The sequence below is a fragment of the Hakea prostrata genome, chromosome 3 (genome assembly GCF_041222555.1).
Source record: "Hakea prostrata isolate BN-2017 chromosome 3, UWA_Hpros_2, whole genome shotgun sequence".
Taxonomy (NCBI): Eukaryota; Viridiplantae; Streptophyta; class Magnoliopsida; order Proteales; family Proteaceae; genus Hakea; species Hakea prostrata.
The window spans coordinates 25,754,404-25,772,443 of NC_142602.1; the positions used below are offsets into that span (position 1 = coordinate 25,754,404).

Genomic DNA, 18,040 nt, shown 5'->3' on the forward strand with positions numbered 1-18,040 from the left:
TTATTTGTGCTCAATATGTTGACTACAAGAATTTAAATAATAAAAGAAATAGACTTAAATAACCTAGGACTTTTAATAATATAAATGTAACTAAAACTATTCCTAAATAGTGTCCCCAACTTAAAACTTGTTGACACAGTTTTCCCAAGAAAGTAAATAATATGAAAAAAAAAACTCAAACATGTACTGGACTAAAATCTATATTTGGACCTGGTTCTTGATCTGGGTTCCCTTACTTGATTGGGACACTCCAAGGCTCTGCTGCTTCATGATCATTCATAATACATTTACCACTGGCTCTAGTATGAGAATGGCCTTCTTCAGGTCCTGCCATAATTGGTCGCTAAATATGGTTACCTGTTGTTCCATACATTTTGGCATCCCCTACTGTTTCCAACTACATTAACCATTTAAAGTAAATATCAAACCGAGACCAACCGTGTCCACTTTCAGGCTCTTCAGGGCAATGTAGTTGGTGGTGAATTGAGTAATATCAGGCCTCAAGAATTCTCTAAAGCCTGTTTATGTTTGTAGAAGAACTTGGTCCCTTTTCTTGCCATCTAGGCTGGACCTTGTGCATTGGATTTCTTCATCAGTTTTCATGTTCCTTTAGCTTGGGGTTAGTGCATTGGGCTGCACATGGTGTCCAGAATATGTGGTATCTGTTATTGTGCATCAGCTGTCCCTGGAATTTTTGAAGTTGTTGCTGTTGTCAGTCACCACTTCGACGATGTTTTGTAACCCCTCCTCCTGCCGCCACGAACTCTGGTACACAGACCTACCGTTTACCATCATGATACACCATGAAATTTTGTTGACAATTGCAGCAGCCTTGGTGCACAAGTTGCACAAGTTTGAAAAATCAGGGTTTCTATTTTAGTTAATTCTATTTTGGTTACTTTCTAATTTTCTTGTTGGTTGGTTGATAAGTAGTCTTCATATGATAGTTTCATTTTTAGTAGATTTGGGAGATTCTATGCAATATGTAATTTTTCTTTTTGCTGTAGACTTGGTTTTACATTATAAATAAAGTACTAGGGGAGAGCCAACATACATACATGCTCTCTCCTTCTTCTTCTTCTTCTTCTTCTTCTTTCAGTCTTTTTCTATTCTTCTTCTTCTTTCTTAATTTCCCTAGGCAGATTATAGGTGCTGAAATTCCAACATGGTATCAGTGCAGGTTTAATCAGCATTTGTTTCTCTCTGCAATTGCCGGTTTGAGAGTCGTTAGGTTTCCAGTTTGAAGAACGGAACCCTAGTTTAATGAAAATGATAAACTATTCATTGAACTAGGGTTCCCATGAAGATTTAACATGAAAAAAAAAAGAATTTATGTTTCAGCGTTCGTTTCTCTTCTTCCTCTCATGTTTGTTTTTTCGTTGGAGGTTTTGGTAATATCAGCATTGAGATCTGTAATTTGTGCGATTTGTGCGATTTGTGCTAGTAGATGACTGTGGTAATCTCAAAGTTTTGGTGTGAAGTTCATCTTCAGATTTTTGATGATTGCCTGTTTGTTACCAATGGCGCTGCTGGTTGTTAGGTTTCGGTGTTTTCTGGTTTTGAGTTTCTGGTCATGTTTTTGGATTCTGTTCTTGATTTGGATTTTTTATTATGATTTCTCATCCAATTTCCTGATTCCTAGAATTATCTTATTTTGTGTTTCCATTATTGGGAGTGTTTCCTCAAACTTAGGGCTTCAAAGTTCACTGTTTGGCTTTTGTCAGTGTTACCTTTTGGAGATTTCTCTAATTACTTTTATGTCAGTCCCGTTTTAGTTTTGGGATATTTACAGATTTGTCATTCTTTTCCTTTATTTATTGATAACCCCTTGAAATATTCTGGTTTATTACAATGTTGCCATTATCTTAAACTACCATGAGGAGAGTTTGGAAATTGTTTCTTGTATTCAGACTTGCTAGAAGAATGAAGATTTTATCTACCATAAAGGGCACATTGGAAATTCTTGCTCGGGATCTTTCTTTATTGGATATTGGCTGTCATTAATTGTCCACGTGTAATGCTACATGTGAGGGGATTGGATACTCTTTTTATATCTACTCAGGATCTATTGAAGAATATTATTGGTGAAGAACTTTATCCTCCTAAGATGGTATTCTACAACAAGTTCCATACTACTTTTACCTACCTACTTGCTTGTGGTCCGTAGTAACCTATATTACCTTTTATCTACCTATTTAGCCTATAGTAACCTATACTATTTTTACCTACCTACTTTCCTACTTGGTCTGTAGCAACCTATACTACTTTTTACCTACTTACTTACCTACTTGGTCCGTGAGAACCTATACTACCTTTTACTACCTACTTGGTCTGTAGTAACCTACACTGCCTTTTACTTACCCTACCTACTTAATCCACAATAACTAATACTGCCTTTTACCTTTATGCCTTTGCCTACTACTTTGGCTTCTTGTTAGAGGTTATATGTGGACATTGAAGTTACAGTTTTTGATCCCCCTACTACTGTCATTATTTTGATAGTGCCTTTGATGCTGCTATATTTATGGGTGATCATCGATTGCTTCCATTATTGGATGATTTGTTCGACATGAAGAATTAAAGTTTTTTTCCTTTAAGTTGATGTTGATTATCTCCTGGGTGAAGTTCTCTCAATGTTTATCAGCATCTTCTATTGCTACATGGTTCAAGACTAGTCCTTTAGTATCCCCGGCCAGTAGCAAGACCATACGCTGCTCACTCTCATCTTATTTTGAATTCCACTTTTCGTTCATTCTCCTAGAAAGACAAAGTCATTCAATATTAGAGTTATGGTTCATTTGCTGCCTTTCAAGTTTATTCTTATTGTTGAAGTTGAAGATTTCTTTGTGTATACTCCTGCGTGAGGGGGAGTGTTAAGAATTACAACAACCTTGGATATTCTTTATATATCTACTCAAGATGTGTTGAAGAATATTATTGGTGAAGAACTTGATCCTTCTAAGATGGGCTTCTACAACAACTTCCATACTACTTTTATCTTCCTATTTACCTACTTGTGGTCTGTGGTAACTTATATTATCTTTTATCTACCTACTTGGTCCGTAGTAACTTATTTTACCTTTTATCTACCTACTTGCTCTGTTGTAACCTATACTACTTTTACTTGCCTACTTACCTAAATCTATACTATCTTTTACCTACCTACTTACCTACTTGGTCCATAGGAACCCATACTACCTTTTACTACCTACTTGGTTCGCAATAACCTACATTGTCTTTTACTTGCCTCCTTAGTCCACAATAACCAATACTGCCTTTTATCTATGTTGAGAATTGTAGAACTAATGATAATCAATATAATGTTCCATCTATCAGAAGAATAAAACCATTGAAGTCGATTCTAGTAGACAGAGAAGCGAGGAAAACGGGGCTGCAGTTGATTCAGGTAAATAGGACAACAATACCATGTAAACAAAATTTTCCAAGGAGTTGTATCACCCGAAACAAACAATGGCAGAAATAGGGAAGCAATACGGCATCAACAAATTTCTTTTTTCCTTCTGGAGCATAAAGACTCAATGAAACAGGGGCAGCAGCAATATTAGTGAATCAAACAGGAGTTCAAATAATATCTTTTCTATTTACCAGAAGATGATACCTTGCAGCCGATTCTGGTTGTTGGGTAACAAGGAGCAGCAGCAAATAAGATCCAATTCAAACCTCTATTTACCAAAAGAATAAGGGGCTGAGGTTGATTCCGGTAAATGGGGTCTTATCCATTTATAGCAGCAGAGGAAGTAGTAGGACAACAGTAATAATGACAATAAATCGGGCAGCCAAACAGATCTTTGAGCAAGTAATCCTTTGAATATCGTAACCCAGGGAGCCAAGAGAAAAGAACACATGCAGGTTGCAGTAATTGTAAAACCGGGATTAAACCAATTTATTTGAAGAAACAGTAGCGCAGAAGTTGTGAGAGAAAAAGAAGAAAAGTTAACAGCCTCTCCTTCCCCCCCCCCCCAGATAAGTCATTCAGTAGATAGGTTGTGCAGTGGTAATAATAGGTAACTCAGTAGCTCCTCTGGGGTCTTTGATTGTAGTAGAAAGATCACTTCATGCTTTTATTTGAAGAAGGATAAAAAATATCATTAATGCGGTAAGGAGTGGCTGCAAACCAAGTAGAAAGCAAAAAAAAGGAGAATATTGCGAGAGAAGAAGCAATCCCTATGCTGATTAAACCTGCTCTGGTACCATGTTAGGAAATAAACTTTAATCAAACAAAACAGTAGTTGAACTTGAGAGAGGATGAAGAAGAAATCCAAGAAGAAGAATAAGATGAAGAATCAACAACGATGGGCTGCGATTCTAGCTTAGAACTCCTAGAATCATAGCCTTTTATTTATAGATCTCAACAGTCTAGATTACAACTTGAGAAGCAAACCATCTTGTCTAGAGTAGAAAGAACCAAAATAGAAAGTGTATGGAATTAGAAAGAAACTTGAAAATAGAAACTATGATGAAAATAATAACTATGTTGAAAATAGGAACTATGCTTTCTATTTCTCCTAAACCTTGATCACCAAGGAATGAAAAAGATGTAACTCAAATTCTCCAAAATTTGTGAACTAAGTCACCATTTCTAAGTTAGAAACTCAATAACTTGAGCACCAAGGCAACAGCCACAATTCTTGCGCACCAAGGCTGCGCAATTCTCAACAAAATTGATGATGGATTGTCTTGATCACCAAGGAATGAAAAATATGTAACTCAAGTTCTCCAAAATTTGTGAACTAAGTCACCATTTCTAAATTAGAAACTCAATAACTTGAGCACCAAGGCAACAGCCACAATCCTTGCGCACCAAGGCTGCGCAATTCTCAACAAAATTGATGATGGATTGTTTGGTGGGTTCAGTCCAACCATCACATGTTATAGTCACTCCATAGTTTTCCCATTTCCCCTTAAAAAATATGAGTGGGCTCCTCTAGCTTTTGCTTTGGTTGGGCAAATAACCATTGATCAGTTCACATGCAGAGGGCCCCTTCACTCCTATACCAGCCATAGTGTCTAGCATGTGCTGGTGGTAGCATGGTCCCTCTATGCCATTTGGACGGAGGCTTTATTACCAGAACTATTTTGTGATGGTGTTACCCACTTTACCTTCCCAACCCATGGTTGTCAATAGCATTTCCTGGGCATCCAGGCCATTTGTAGAGATGATACAAATGGCGCCTCAGTTGACGAGGCTATGCCATTTTGCAGGCCTCCAGGTTCCATGTTAGTGTCACCTTATCTTTTCCCTCACTGCCACCACCTTGTAACCTTGTCGGTTTGACAACTATATTCCGTGCAGACCAGACATCTTTGGCTTTCTTTGTCTGCACTCTTAAGTACTATTGATGGCAAGATCCTGATGAAGAATCTCTGTAGGATCTAATCATTGTCTGCTACTGGTACTGAGGCTGCTCTCACAATTTGTCTTTGGGAAGGTAGCTCTGCCAGCTACCACATGCTGCTGGTGCAGTTGCTCTAGAGCTAGAGGAACCAGCTCCTTCCTGCTCCATCAAATATTTTACTCTGCTCATTGCCTGATCCTGCTGTACCTATCAGTTCTCTGCTTCTGTCTAAACATTAGTAGGTATTTAGTTGCTATCAGAGTCATCAGAGCAGGCCCTTCTGTTGGGTTGTTTATATAAATGCCTCATTAAACTCTTCTCTTCCCTCTGCTTTTCCAATCTCCTGTGTCTTCCTGCACTTTATGATGGTAACTTTGGTCTTCTGTGCCTCAATATGAATTCTAGTACATTTCTCTACATCCCTTTAGCCTCTGGTCAGGTAGCACTTCAGTCTAGTGTATGCCCCCTTTTTTTTTTCCTTCTTCTGAACTTTGTATAGTTAAAAGCATCCTGTAGCAGCATTGTTTGTCATATGGACAACATCACGTAAATGAGGACACTAATATTGTAGGCAATTGAACCCATTCACTTTTCACATTCTGTAGTCTTTTTCCAGATTAGCAGTGCCTTTGTTTCTCATTCTAATCTACAATTGTTTCTTGAACCACTACCTGAGAAAACTGTAGTCTGTCCCAAGAAAGTCAAACTGGTAGTCTTATGCTTGGAAAGAGGGATCAATGTAATATTTGACTTACACAGCAGCCACAGCAAAGATAGCTGATCTGCTTGATGCAATCTATCTTTGAGGCTTTTCTCTAATGAATATGGGTTCTTATGTTTATATATGTTATTGTGCCTGTTTACATTTATTGCTGCAAAATTTAGAGTACTCTTTTTTGAGTGTTAATTTCTCATCTTTGTTTCCATAACTTCAAATGAAAGCTTTGTCCTGGTTAAACTCTCTTATCAGTCATTGCTCATCTCTGGTTTCTTGTGTAGTTTGTTGCATGCTTAATTGGTCTTGTTTAAGGCCTTTCTCAGTCAATGCTTTTGCTTATTATTTTATGGATCTTCTTTTCTCTTAAATGTGCAGATGATGGAAGAGATTTTTCTTCACTTGTCTGGGTCTAATTCAGCTCTCCCAGCCATGGTTCAAATTCTTGCAGACTTTGCCTCAGCTCAAGGTTAAGCATCTGCATCCTTCATATTGACATGCTTTGAATGTTATTCATGTGGTGATTTTGAAGCTAAAACTTCATCCTTTTGTGTTTTTTGTTTTTCTTTTGAAGCTTTGCAGTTTGCCCCACGATTAAAAGGTGTTCTTTCACGAGTGTTGCCTATTCTTGGAAATGTGAGAGTTGCTCAGCAGCCAATTTTTGCACATGGTATAGTTATTGTGCTATTAGTTTCTTTGACTTCGTGGTTTGTTACTGAGTCTGCACTATTTTGATTTTATGTTCATGAATGAAACACTACAAGTTATTTATGCTAGGGGTAGAAAATGCTTTCAAAATAGTCCAAAAATGACATCATGATGTCAATATTATAAGCTATATTATTTTGCTTATTTTCACATACACGGATATGCCTGTGAAATGCCAGGGTTACTGTTATTGATAAGTGCAAAAAGAAGTAGGGTTATAGCTTTTTCATCAACCTTGGTTGCAACAAGTAGGTTTTCCTTATATTTAAAACCTGTAAATATCCAGTTTTCTCCTACCTATCTAAAGAACCATGATCATCTACCTCCCTACCCCACTTTTTTCTGCTTTGCCCCCATGTCCAGGTTTCCCCTTCCTGGATCATTTGTTGGAATGGTGTGGAGGGCATCAACTAACTTCTTTTTCTTTGTCCTGCTGGTGTATCCACCAAAATGAGGGCCAGTCTTCAGGATCAATTGAGTTGAATTCAGCAGTAAACTAACGTTTGTTGGAATGGTGTGGAGGACATCAACTGACTTCATTTTTTTCTCCTGCTGGTGTATCCACCAAAATGAGGGCCAGTCTTCAGGGCCAAATTGAGTTGAATTCAGCAGTAAACTAGCGTTTGGTTTAGGGAGTTATGGGCTGTCTAGGGGATATGGGGATCCTTTGTGATATAGGTTGTGTAGGGATGATTTCTTATGGAGAAAGGTTAGATTAATGTTTTGTGGTCAAATATGATATGCTCTTAAATGATATTTAGGATCTCTAGGATACATAGTCCATCCCATGGGAGATATGGGATAAATCCCTTGAGAAGGGAAACCAGGGTCTATAGGTGTATGAATGGGTTGAAACTTGCAAGGAATGTAGGTACTAATATAGGGCTATGTTCCCTAAGGTGTGTGCCTTTTTTTTTTGGGGGGGGGGGGGGGGCTAAATTAAAAGACATGAAGGTTCCTGTTTTTATGGTTTTGGGAAGTACGGAAATTCAAGGAAATAATTATATCTTGAATTCAAACAGCCAGAATGGGGTCAAACTGGGATCTAAGGTCACTAGGATTGAGGGGATGAGGCTCCTAAAGTATGGTCAGAACTAACGGTGATTGGCGAAGATCTGACCTTGAATTTTGGGTCTCTAAAAATGTCCGAGAATTCAAAATAATAAAAAAGAAGGGTGCAATGAAAGGGAGAAGAAGAGATAAGGCTAGGGGTAGGGGTAGGGGTGGGGAATGTTTACTTCTTGTAGTAGAGAAAACCACGTTTCCACTCGATGTCTTCTTCGATCAAATTTTATTGATCATCAAAACTGATTTGTTTATAAGTGAATGGCTCTATCTATAGCCTTTTCATAAAGGTTGATTTGTTTACTTGTTCTATTTGGAACAGAACTCACACTGACAATATGACTCTAATAGGAAACTAATTATAGAAAGAATTCTGTCATAGACTCATAAGGACTCCTAAATAAAAATAATTGCAGAATTTAAACAAACTCCAAACTTAAGAAGGAACCTAATTTGAAATAAGATTCCAAAATACTTGGATTGGGACTCTAAACAAGGACTCTAATAACAAAGTAAAAGTAGATTTGGACTCAAGAAATTATTCTATACTCAACTAAACTCACTAGGACTCAAGAAAAGGGCTTCTTTTTTATTATTCTGGTTACTTCACCTGCCCCATAACCTGCCTGTTTGGAAGAAAGCCTTAGCCTTCATTTGGCCCCTAAATAGGCACTCCCCCTCACCCCTCTCTTTTTTTCTTGTTCATTCCCCATCAACTCTTTTACCCCTATGGGGCTATGGTATTGAATTTTTAGTTCTTCATTTAAAAAAAGCCTCTGCAAGTAATATGAAATCATAATTCAATCCATATAAGTCATGCAAATACTTTTATCATGAAGCTTCACCAATACCAAGATTATATCAAATTATCAATGTGAAAGCAATTGCCTCTATCTGTAATGGGAAGAGGCCTTATCTTTCCGTCATACTTACAGCTCTTATCCTGTGTAGACGATTAGATTTAGACCACTAATAGGTTCTTGAAAACACAAAACGGGTGGAATGCATGCTAAAAGGTAGAAATTGTTATCCACAATTCCTTATAACATATGCATGGGTAGCATCTGTTAGCTAGTTGCTACCCTTGCTTTATAGTTGCTCATCAATTTTTGCTAATGTTTTGTTGGAGATGAAGTTGCTACTGTGATATTTTGTATGCTTTCTTTTTCATTATGTGCCTTTTCTAATCTTATTAGCATTTTAGATTCCTTCCTGTCTTCATTATTCAGTGAAAATGTATTTGTTCTTTGTATGTTACAGCATTTAAATGCTGGTGCCAGGCTGTGTGGCAATATAATGGGGAATTTCCTTCTCATCCAGTTCTTGATAGTAATGTCATGTGAGTAATCTTTCCTTCTGGTTCTGGTATTTTTTATCTATTTGCTTTCTCCCTGAGCCAAAGCTTTACCTATTGCAGGTCATTTCTGAATTCTGCTTTTGAACTTATATTGAGGGTTTGGGCAAATTCCCGGGATTTGAAGGTCTGCACATCTAGTTTTTATTTTCCTTCCTACTCTGACTTCATTCTATGTTGCATCATTATTATTATTATTATTTTTAATGGCATTTCTTTTCAAGTGCTATATTTTGTTATGCATGTTTTAAACTTTTGAATCAAAAGGTTTGCAGCTAAGTATTATAGAGAAAGGTTATTTGGGGTGTAGCTTCAATCATACTTTGACAGATGATCAGGTTGTGAAACTTGATGAGAAGGAGATTTTGAAGTGAGTATGTCAGATATCATGGCCCAGACATAAATTAAGGTGACATTAGAAGAGGATGATGTTTCCTAGGGAATTGAAATATTATGGATGAAGTGGAGACATTTGGCATTTTGTGTGACCATAGTATTCTTTTAAAACTTAAAAGGAAAATTTTATAGGACCATTGTACGGACAACTGTGATGTGTGGTACAAAAAATTGTGTAGTTTAGAAGTACTATATAGATAATGGTGTAGCAGAAATGAGGATGTTGAGATGGATAAGTGGCCAAACTAGAAAGGATAAAGTAAGGAATGATCATTTTAGAATTGGTTTTGGAGTAGCTTTGATATGTGATAAGCAACGAGAAAGTAATCTGAGGTAGCATGGCCATGCTCAACAAAGGCCTTTTAAATGCCCTAGTATGGAGGAGTGGTTTAATCCAAGTTGAAGGAACTACAAGAGCTAAAGGCAAACCTAAAATAACCTTAGGAGTAGCGTTGAGAAAAGATATGCATGGTTTAGGCCTTGTATCTAGTCTGACCTCAAATAGAGATGATTGGAATGGAAGGATCACCATTTAGTTGGGATAAAGCTGAGGAAAAAATTTTGGTCAAAACCTGGATTTCGACCTAGGGAAAGTGTGAGATTTCCATGTTTCGACCAAAATTTCGGTTGAAACTAGTGATTTTCCCCCCTAAAGTTTCGACCTGCAGTTTCTTGCCTTATATGGACTCAAAATGATCCGGATTCTTGCATCCTACTTATTTCAAGTATAATAAGCACAATGGAACTACTAGTTTGCCAAAAAATCCTATTGGAAATGTAACATTCAAGTACGTAGTATATATGAGAAGAATGGAGAATATTACCCCTAGTAAAAGTCTACCAAACAATTAAAATTAATAATTAGTAACAAAACATCTGATTCAACACTATCACAACATAGATGAAGTGATGGTGTCCCACATTCTTCAATTTGAAGCTAATACATGAGTGTATACATGTGTATTTTAGGAATATACATATTTTAGAAAATAATTTTTAAATATAGATAAATAATAAAATAGTAGCATTATACAAAAATTAATTTGAACTTCACATAATCATAGATCAACACTCTAGACTTAACGGACTTTAATTTGATAGCAATTTGAGTTGATTTGGGCCATAAATAAAACAAAAATAAAAAATGGAGAACTTTGTTAACTCATCTTGTTTGATTCTCAAAAACTCAACAATGGAGGTGCAAGAGTGGAGAAGGAATGCAAAACAATTGCTAAAATGATGTGAAATGGGGGTAGAATCCAAGAGAAATGAGAAAAATGTTGATTTAGGTTCGAAACATGAAGGGTGGAACCATGGTACAAAGATCGGCAATATAGGGTGATATATCGCCCTATTGTTGGGGCGCGACACGACTCCCCCTAGCGATACAACATTTACATTATGTCTACGATATATCGCTGAAAAGTTGGCGATATATCGTGAAAAGTCAATTTTTCGGCGTTACATCGCCAAATTCATCATATTTAACAAAATTTCATTTGGTTTTTCACCGATTTTTCATTCGATTTTTGCCAAAGTGATGTAGGTCCTCTACAGTCTCCGGCGGCGCTGCCCGCACACTCCCACTGGGTGGCCTCACTGGGGAGTAGGACCCTTGTGTTTGTCGACAACAAAATGTGAAGCATGAGCCATACTCAACATAATTGTATAATGAATTGTAGAGTTTAGTACTTCTCTTCACTAGTTGTGTATTGTTCTCTTTGCATGTTTACATTAGTTTATACGAGTTTTCCAAATTCCCAGTTTGGCCCGCATATAGCTGGACATGTGCCAATCAGAAACTTTAGATTAAGTGATGTTTCAGGCCAAAATAATGTTCCCAGTGTGTTTATTGGCCTCAAATTAGGCTACGCAACAAAATTCAAGTCAAAACAACCCTAAATACCCTCCGAAACCAGGGGTCGAATTTTCATCGACACCCTCGGTATTGAGATTTCGAGCCATTTTGATCAAAATCTCGTACTGTTTCAGTTGAAACCATACAGTCCACGAAATTTTTTCAATTTCGTTTCGGTTTGAAGAAGTGCAGGAATTTCGCTCGAAATTTCGACAATTCCGAGTGAAATTTGTTCCGTGGATAAAGCTGATTTATTGTTGTTGCTGTATTGTGCACTCAAGGAGAGCATACACTTTTCATTTAATTTCTGTCTACATTCACTCGAGATTGAGATGGTTTCTTCCTTTTCATCTAATTATCACTTTATTTGCCTCATCACGATTTATAGTCCTATCAAAGCATTGGAAGGTTCCTGGGCTTTTTGCAGCAAGGCCTCCCGGTGTTGTCTAGGCACCCTAGCTTTTTAATGAGCCCATTAAAGCTTGTATGCTCTGTTAGAGTTTCAGTTTATAAGCGTATTATAGTCAAATCCGTGAGAAAGAAGAAAGAAGAGAAAAAGAGGAACTAGAGAGTAGAGACAAAACAAGTAATCCACAAAGACAGGAGACCTGCAGTTACAGTATTCTGTTTTCTACTGCAGATACTTCCCTATATTTAATGCTCATACACACAAAATAAAAAAGGATGCTGGACTATAATACCCTCTTTTCATGGTTCTTCAGTAACCCTTGTAGGCATAAAGTGAACATCCATCTGTAAAGACTGGAAAAGATAAACTACCTGTATAACCTAACACTCTGCCCAAGCTCAAGCATTTATATTACCCATACCTAGTTTGTCAAATAAGAGTGAAAACTAGGAGCTAACAAAGACTTTGTGAAGAAGTCAGCCAGTTGATCTGTTGAATGAACAAAAGGAGTCTTAAGTAGCTTCCTAGAGATTGCACTGTGACACAGTATTAGTCCAGCTCAAAATGCTTGGTTCTTTTGTGAATAAGTAGATTATTTGCGATGTGGACAGATTTTTGATTGTTACGATGCATCCTTATAGGAGTTGGCACGGGAAAAACCCATCTCAAGAAGTAAAAATCGAACACACATCAATTCAACAGTAGTATGAACCAGAGTTCTATATTCTGCCTCAGCATTGGAGGGGGTCTAGCACTTAGGGTGTAGACAAGTACATGCTACCATTGCATCTGATGACTTGTTAAAACAATTGGTTAATGCGGTGGTATTGTTGGCCTTACTGATGAAGGTTCTACATTTGGTGGATACTTTGAAGGGACTCACCTTGCCACATTTGCATGCTTCCATTACATGATGAAGTAAGATAGACAACATACATTGGTAAATCCTAGAGGCAGTAGTACTTTCCTGAAGATCAACGATGGCTGTTGGACTCAAAACTTATGCAGCTGCTGCGTAGAGTTGATAAGTAATAGTTATTTTTGCGTAATATTGACCATGACAATATGTAATTATGCAACATACTATTTGAACCCCAAGTATTAACACAACAATAGACTTGGGTTGAACGAGACCTGATAAGCGCAGTGAAGCAAGTGGTTGCAAAGTTAAATTAGATAGTACCATCCAGTCTATAAGCAACACTGAGGTGACTTGGTGGGAGATCTCGCGAGATATCTCGCTATTTTGAGATAGCGAGACGAGAGGAGAGGCGAGATCTGCGAGATGGGAGATCTCGCCACATCTCGCCGAGATCTCGCCGTATCTCGGTGAGATCTCGCCTCTCTCTCGCTATAACCATAAAAACTTGCCAGAAACTTGATTTTTGGCCGGAATTTGTTGGGGATTCAACTTCTAAACATCTTTAAGACATCTACAACATCAAATTATCATCATTCAAGCTTATTTCAACTAGATCAACAAAGGTAAGATTTTCCCCCAAGTTTGAATTTTTTTCAAATAGAATGTTCTACAATGGGTGTGTAAGTCTAATGTAAATATATGTTGATCCACAAGCTTTGATCTACACTTTCATGGAAACCAATTTAATGTGACATTTAAACCGATATGTGACATACTACAGTGATGAGTTGACTTAGGAGTCATATGTGGCCACCGTTCAAAATTAGTTGATGCAGAACGCTGAGTGATACTCTTGCTGTCTTGTAGTCTTGTAATTTTATTACTCACATACTCTTGTGATTGTGAACTTATGGATTATGATTTATGACTTGCTAGAAGTCTAAAACTTCTTATGGTTGTAAAATTTTGAAGACATTTAAGTTCTTTGATAGTTTGATGTGTAATGTATTTGATACTTTATAGTTGATAACATGAATTACTTGATATCTCTACATTACATGTTGCCTAACCTTGCATTTCACAGCACTTTGATTTTACACATAGGGTCGACTTAGAAGACATACTTAGGGTTATTTTCTCACAAATCTAAGGCCACTAATGTGTTCAAAAGGCCTTAAATAGGCTAAATACCAAATTTTAGCTCAACTAGGGCCCTAAAACCCACCGAGATGGGGCACCGAGATTACACCAAATTTTGGTAGATCTCGACCGAGATGGCGAGATCTCGACCGAGATCTCGCTCCCACCATGGAGGTGAGATAGCTAGGAGTTTCATTTGAACTTAGTAAGTAATGTGAATAAGTCATTGCTAATAATCTGACCATTGTTACAAATGGTTATAGATGAAGAGTTTCAAAGATGCAGTTGGAACCTTTGGAACATAAGCTGCAGTGCAATGCAATGTCAAACACACGGTGATCCTGGTACTGATCTTTGAAATGTAAATTGTTTATTAACTTCATCTTTTTTTTCTTTCACTATCATAATGCAGTTGAATGGTGGGTGGTGCATGGGTGGGATAGCAGAGAATTTAATGTGAGGAGTGTTAGAAAACAAACATTAAATAATCAAAACAGCAGCTGAACTTGAACAAAGAAAAGAGAGAAGAAGAAGAAGAGAAGAGAGATGAAGATCTAGTAGAAGAGGCCTGTGATTCTTGCTTAAGCGTCTAGAATCACAGAACCCTTTTATTTATAGCTTCTAATGAATCTAATACAAATTGAGAGACAACTAATTGTCCTCTAGAAAAAGGAAACAAAAAATTACAGCTTTAGTAACTTCCTAACTCCTAAAATAGAAAGTTCTAAAAATAGAAACTAACACCAAAATAGAAACTATGCTTTCTAAAAACTCCCAAACTTATGTAGCAAGATTCCTACATCGGAAATAGAAAGTACGGTAGCATCACTAGTATTATACTGTTCACGTGAACAGTAACACAGATTTTACTGTTCACGTGAACAGTACCGTGAACAGTAAAAACAGTGAATAGTGTCGTGAACAGTAAATAGCCCAAGTTTATATACTTCAACAGCAATCAAGGTCCTCACCCAGATATGTTCAGCATCTGTATGTGAAAGGAGTTGGAGGACTTTTTCTTTGATCCATTCAAAGAGGCAAAAGAGATTGGGTCCCCAATGCCTTAATGACCTAGTGTATGTGCATTAAAACTTGAAGTTGAAAATGCAGCACATATGTATGGCTATAAAGGGTAAGAATTCCATTGATCTTGTCGATGTTTATTCAAGTGGACTCAGATGACGATGATCCTATTGTTGATTGGGTGAGGGACAGAGATGAGCCACTTTTGGATCAACCAAAAGGGAGGTCTGATCCTATTATAGTTTATGAGGCTAGTGGTGGTGTTGGTGAGTTAATGGCTGATGAGGGTTAGGTACATCCACAGAATGCATTAGGTATACCATTCCAGGATACAAGTGGAGTTGTTACTATTGCAGATGACAAGGATCGATCCGTTTCCTTAGGTCTTGCTGGTGGTGATGAATATTGTGGGGGTACAGTCTCTTGGTCAAGCTTAACCTTTGAGTCAGGCACAAGATTTGGATGAGAGCTAAGCTCCCAAGCAGTGTCAGACTTAATCTTGTGCCGTTTTTGATGTTGGAGAGGACGCTACTAATAGAGGTGTTTGTGTTGATTGTGACTATGATGGATTTCAAGAGTGTTCTGTCGTTCAACTTCCAGATAGAGTACCCCATCAGATTCACTGGGGAACCACATTATATACATGCTGACAAAGGATGAATACTGAATTACCTTGTCATAGACCCTGACCCTTCTCATCCATTGGGACTTGTGGTTACTTGAGAGGGCCTCATGGCCAGTTCCATCCTGGTAGACTGATTGATATGATTGACAATGATACATTATATGGCTCAATTAATAGATTGAGTATTGGTAAGAGGGACACTAGATTGAGTGGTTATTGGTGTGCCCCATCTTTTATCAGTGATGGTAGTTCATTGATGGTACTCTCAGAGCTGAGTGGATTATATTTCAACCCAGTTGTTAGTTGATTGGGATGGAGGATATGCCTGCTCCATCATAGTCTAGGGTTGACTATGGCTCCCACTCATAGTATGGCGGTATTGGATCTTGTTTGTCGATGAGATATTATCCTACTGTGCACACTAGCCACCCACCATATGATCTGTTTGATGGTTGATCAGAGGATACTGGTGTTAGTACATCACAGTTTAGTGAGCCATCTCTTAGGATGGGTTACCTTCAGTGTACCGATGATATGAGATACATGTTTGTGGTGTTAGATTATGTTGAGTTCTTAGAATCTATGACATGGATTCATATTTGTCACAATCTGAGTGCAATGCACATTGAGTCCAACAGGCTTACAATGGGATTGAGCAAAGCTGACATAACAGCTTCTATAAGTCTACGTTCTAGAGGAGCTTCTTGGTTTTGTATTTGCTATGAATCAAAGTTGTCTTTGATATTTGACTCCTCCTGGGTATGCTTTAGTTGTGTGTTATGGACATTATAATGTAGGTTTTATGTTTTATTTGACCAGATTGAAATTGCCTATCTTGTGTAAGTATATACTTTTAAGCATGTTTAGATTTGTGAAAAAACAGCATTCAGTTTCGTCCCAAGAATGTGGCATGTGCGAAGCTTTTGTTGGTTCTTAGTCAAACTAACCACAGTAAGTGTTTCTAGGCCTTAAAATAGGCTTAAAATAGGCTATCAAGAAGAACCAGACCCAGAAAATGCATAACCATCTAAACTTACCACTGAAACCTGGCAGAAATTGTACCAGGCTTTAGCGAGATTGTTAGTTGAAATCTCGAGATTTTGGTGGTCTTGACCTTACCGAAACCTTGATTTGTGACAAGAATGAAAACCTTGCACAGGATCATGGTTCAAATACTTGGTTTCCCTACTTGGTCGTCCAAAAGATAGAGTAGGATCGAGATCTCACTAAGTTGGTGTACTTTCTGTTTTGGTTAGATTGAAGCTAAATTGGATTTTATGGGAAGCATAAAATCACAGTAAAACACTGAGCTCTTATCTGAATATCTGAGATCATGGTAGAAGATCTCACTCTCTCTCTTGAGATTTCGCCACCTTGAAAAAGAGAGATCTCGACCATCTCGGTGAGATCTCGGTCGAGATATACAACTTTTTGGCGTCAACTCGGTGGCCCATCTCGGTGGGTTTTAGGGTCCCAATTGGGTTGAAACTTGGTATTTAGCTTATTTAAGGCCTTTTGAACACGTTGGTGGCCTTGGATTTGTTAGAAACAACCCTATGTATGATTTCTAAGTCTACCCATAGTATGAAACCGAAATGTAGTAGGATTAGGGAATGCAATGTTATACAACATGTAATATAGAACCTTTAAGGCATATAAATGAAAGACAAGTATATCAAATGCATCAACTAACTTAAATGTTATCAAAATTCCATCCATATGAGTATCAAAATCTCAATTTTCAAGAATAAAATAATTATACAACCATTAGAAGTTCTATATAAGTCATTAAATCATAAATTCATAAGATAAGTAGAGAATGATTGATCTTCCTTGTTGTAGATGTGCTAAGAGTAGTTGCAAGTGAAAATTCAGCCAAAATCCACAAAAAAAGGTGAAAATTGAGAGTTCCAGCGAGATCCAGGGCGAGATATGGCGAGATATAGCAAGATATGGTGAGATATGGCGAGATCTCGAGCGAGATATCCCAATTCACTGCTCTCGCCTCCATCTCGTCTCGCCAAGCTGAAAAAACGAGATATCTCGCGAGATCTCTCACCATGTCTGAGATATTGACCTGTTTCCCATCTAGTCTTGGAATCCTTAAAAAAAAGAGATTAATGAGTAGAGATCTTGATTAGTTCTTGTTGTATGTGTGGAATCAACTCAAGGACACTACTGGTTTAGGTAGCTGGATCAGATTTCAGTTTGATTTCTGCATCTTTTTTACTTGTTTTGAAAAGAGCATCTTATTTCCACGTTTTCTTTGCATTTGCTATATTGGGTTAAAAAGTACAAAAGAACAGAGCATCGGTTATTATGAAATTCATGTCTTTTTTTTTTTTTTTGATGAAAGTTAATTTCTGTTGTTGGGGAACTAAATTGACTTGAATATTTGACACTCCTCTTTAATACACTATGTTTTTCAGCTAACTTCACGGGTTGTTATGAGTCTTATGACTAATGATTCAAGTAAATGGATCACCTGTGTCCTGTGTGATCTAAACTGAACTGTTAATTTTCATTAT

General features: G+C 37.5%; 1 protein-coding gene across 1 annotated transcript in view; it reads left to right on the plus strand.

The window, feature by feature from the left end:
• Positions 1 to 18,040, plus strand: part of LOC149021890 (ARM repeat superfamily protein) — a gene marked incomplete at its 3' end in the record, with an annotated part of 80,710 nt that overhangs the window by 13,747 nt on the left and 48,923 nt on the right. Inside the window, 4 exon segments of the mRNA XM_089150062.1 lie at positions 6,451 to 6,541; positions 6,647 to 6,742; positions 9,106 to 9,184; positions 9,263 to 9,326. Of these exon segments, the coding sequence (XP_089006188.1) occupies positions 6,451 to 6,541; positions 6,647 to 6,742; positions 9,106 to 9,184; positions 9,263 to 9,326 (330 nt within the window).